At 41.8% G+C, this 1777-nt stretch overlaps 1 protein-coding gene across 1 annotated transcript in view; it reads right to left on the reverse strand.

Moving 5' to 3' along the window:
* Ccdc77 (coiled-coil domain containing 77) overlaps positions 1 to 1777 on the reverse strand; it is a 32067-nt gene that overhangs the window by 10019 nt on the left and 20271 nt on the right. Inside the window, exon 7 of the mRNA XM_029535294.1 lies at positions 597 to 628. Within this exon, the coding sequence (XP_029391154.1) occupies positions 597 to 628 (32 nt within the window). The remainder of the gene's footprint in view (positions 1 to 596; positions 629 to 1777) is intronic.

A 1777-nucleotide genomic window follows, 5' to 3' on the forward strand; every position in this document is an offset into this window, starting at 1 on the left:
AATAATAATAATAATAATAATAATAATGGAAAAAAAGAAAAAAAAAGAAGAAGGCATCGGAGTTACAGGAAGTTGTCAGTTGTCATGTGGGAATTGAACCTACGTCCTGTGTTCCTAACTGCTAAGCCATTGTACCAGTCCCCACCTCAGCTTCCTCCCAGCTTGGTTTTTGAGACAGTGTTTCTCTGTATAGACCTGGCTGTCCTGGAACTCACTTTGTAGACCAGGCTAGCCTTGAACTCAGAAATCTGCCTGCCTCTGCCTCCCGAGTGATGGGATTAAAGACGTGCGCCACCACACCCAGTCAGAAATAATTTTAAGTCAATGGACTGCTCCCCTGGTAGGGATAGGAACTTTCCTAATGACATACATGACCCAGAAGTAAGATAATGGTTTATTATTTTCCTAGATTTTAGAACACATGCACTAAATAAATGAACATAACCCAATACTGATGTCAAATGTCCCTGTGACACTCTCTCTATAGTCCTCAGGCCAATCACAAAGTCAACCCTCGCCAGGCACGTCAGTGCTCAGGAGGCAGAAGCAGGAGGATCTGTTAAGTTTCAGAGCAGCCTGGTCTACACAGCAAGTACCTGACCAGCCAGGGCTGCGTGCGTGAGGAGGCCTTGTAGCAAAACAAAAGACAAAACGAATGGGAATTCTTACTGTAGAATGAATGGGTTTATTAGATAGGGCTTAGCATATGATCTAAAAAGGTTGCCAGAAGCATTCTAGAATGTTCAATTAGGAAATATTGATTTTAGGGGCCGGAGTGAACAGGGTCAAGCGAGCAGAGGTCCAGAGTTCAATTTCCAGCAACCACATGATGGTTCACAACCATCTGTACAGCTACAGTGTACTCATATATATCAAATAAATAAATAAATCTCAAAATAAATAAATAAATAAATGAGGGAGGGAGGGAGGGAGGAAGGGAAGAAGGAAGGAAAAAAAGAAAGAGAGAAAATAATGATTTTAAAGTGAGAGAGGTTATTTATTTTCTCTTGAGAAACCCACATCTCCTCCAGGGCATGCATTTACTGTTTCCCCTTGCCTCCTTCCAACTATACAACACACCCATACAGTCGATCACACACATACACACACATACTCACGCATACAGTAACAACAACAAAACCCTGCACTAAACAAAATTTCATTCCCTGTATAGTTCCAGATTTGTACATTTATGGGCTACTGAACTATAGTTATGCTGTCTTGTGAAAATATTCCTAAGAATACTTTAAGTGATAAATCCATCTTGGAAACACTGGTCTCTGCTCACTCAGATCACCATAAATTCACCATAAATTCCTAGTAAACTATCTCTAGACCAGCCATGAACTCTACACACTCAGTCTATGACCTAAGGCTATGGGAACTTCCTGACCACTTAACTGCTCTCTTTCCCTTTCTGTAAACAAGACCTTCATGTCCACACTGCCTTTCTGTATACATGCACAACTGCCTTTAAAAACTCCAACAAACTGGAAGCAGTGGATAAAGCTTCCATATGACTTAGTCAGGCACCTCAGAGACTTTCTCTTCACATACCACATAACAGAGAGCCCAGCAGACCTCAGATTTATGTCGATCTTCCTGCCTCAGGCTACTAAGTGCTGGGATGACAGGAGTGTGCCACTATGAGAACTCTCTCTCCTACATTAATGTTCATATTTAAATCTGTATTAAAACTACCTTTAGCCAGGCAGTGGTGACACATGCCTTTAATCCCAGCACTCGGGAGGCAGAGGCAGGCGAATTTCTGAGTTCA

Source organism: Mus pahari, chromosome 2 (genome assembly GCF_900095145.1).
Source record: "Mus pahari chromosome 2, PAHARI_EIJ_v1.1, whole genome shotgun sequence".
Classification (NCBI taxonomy): domain Eukaryota; kingdom Metazoa; phylum Chordata; class Mammalia; order Rodentia; family Muridae; genus Mus; species Mus pahari.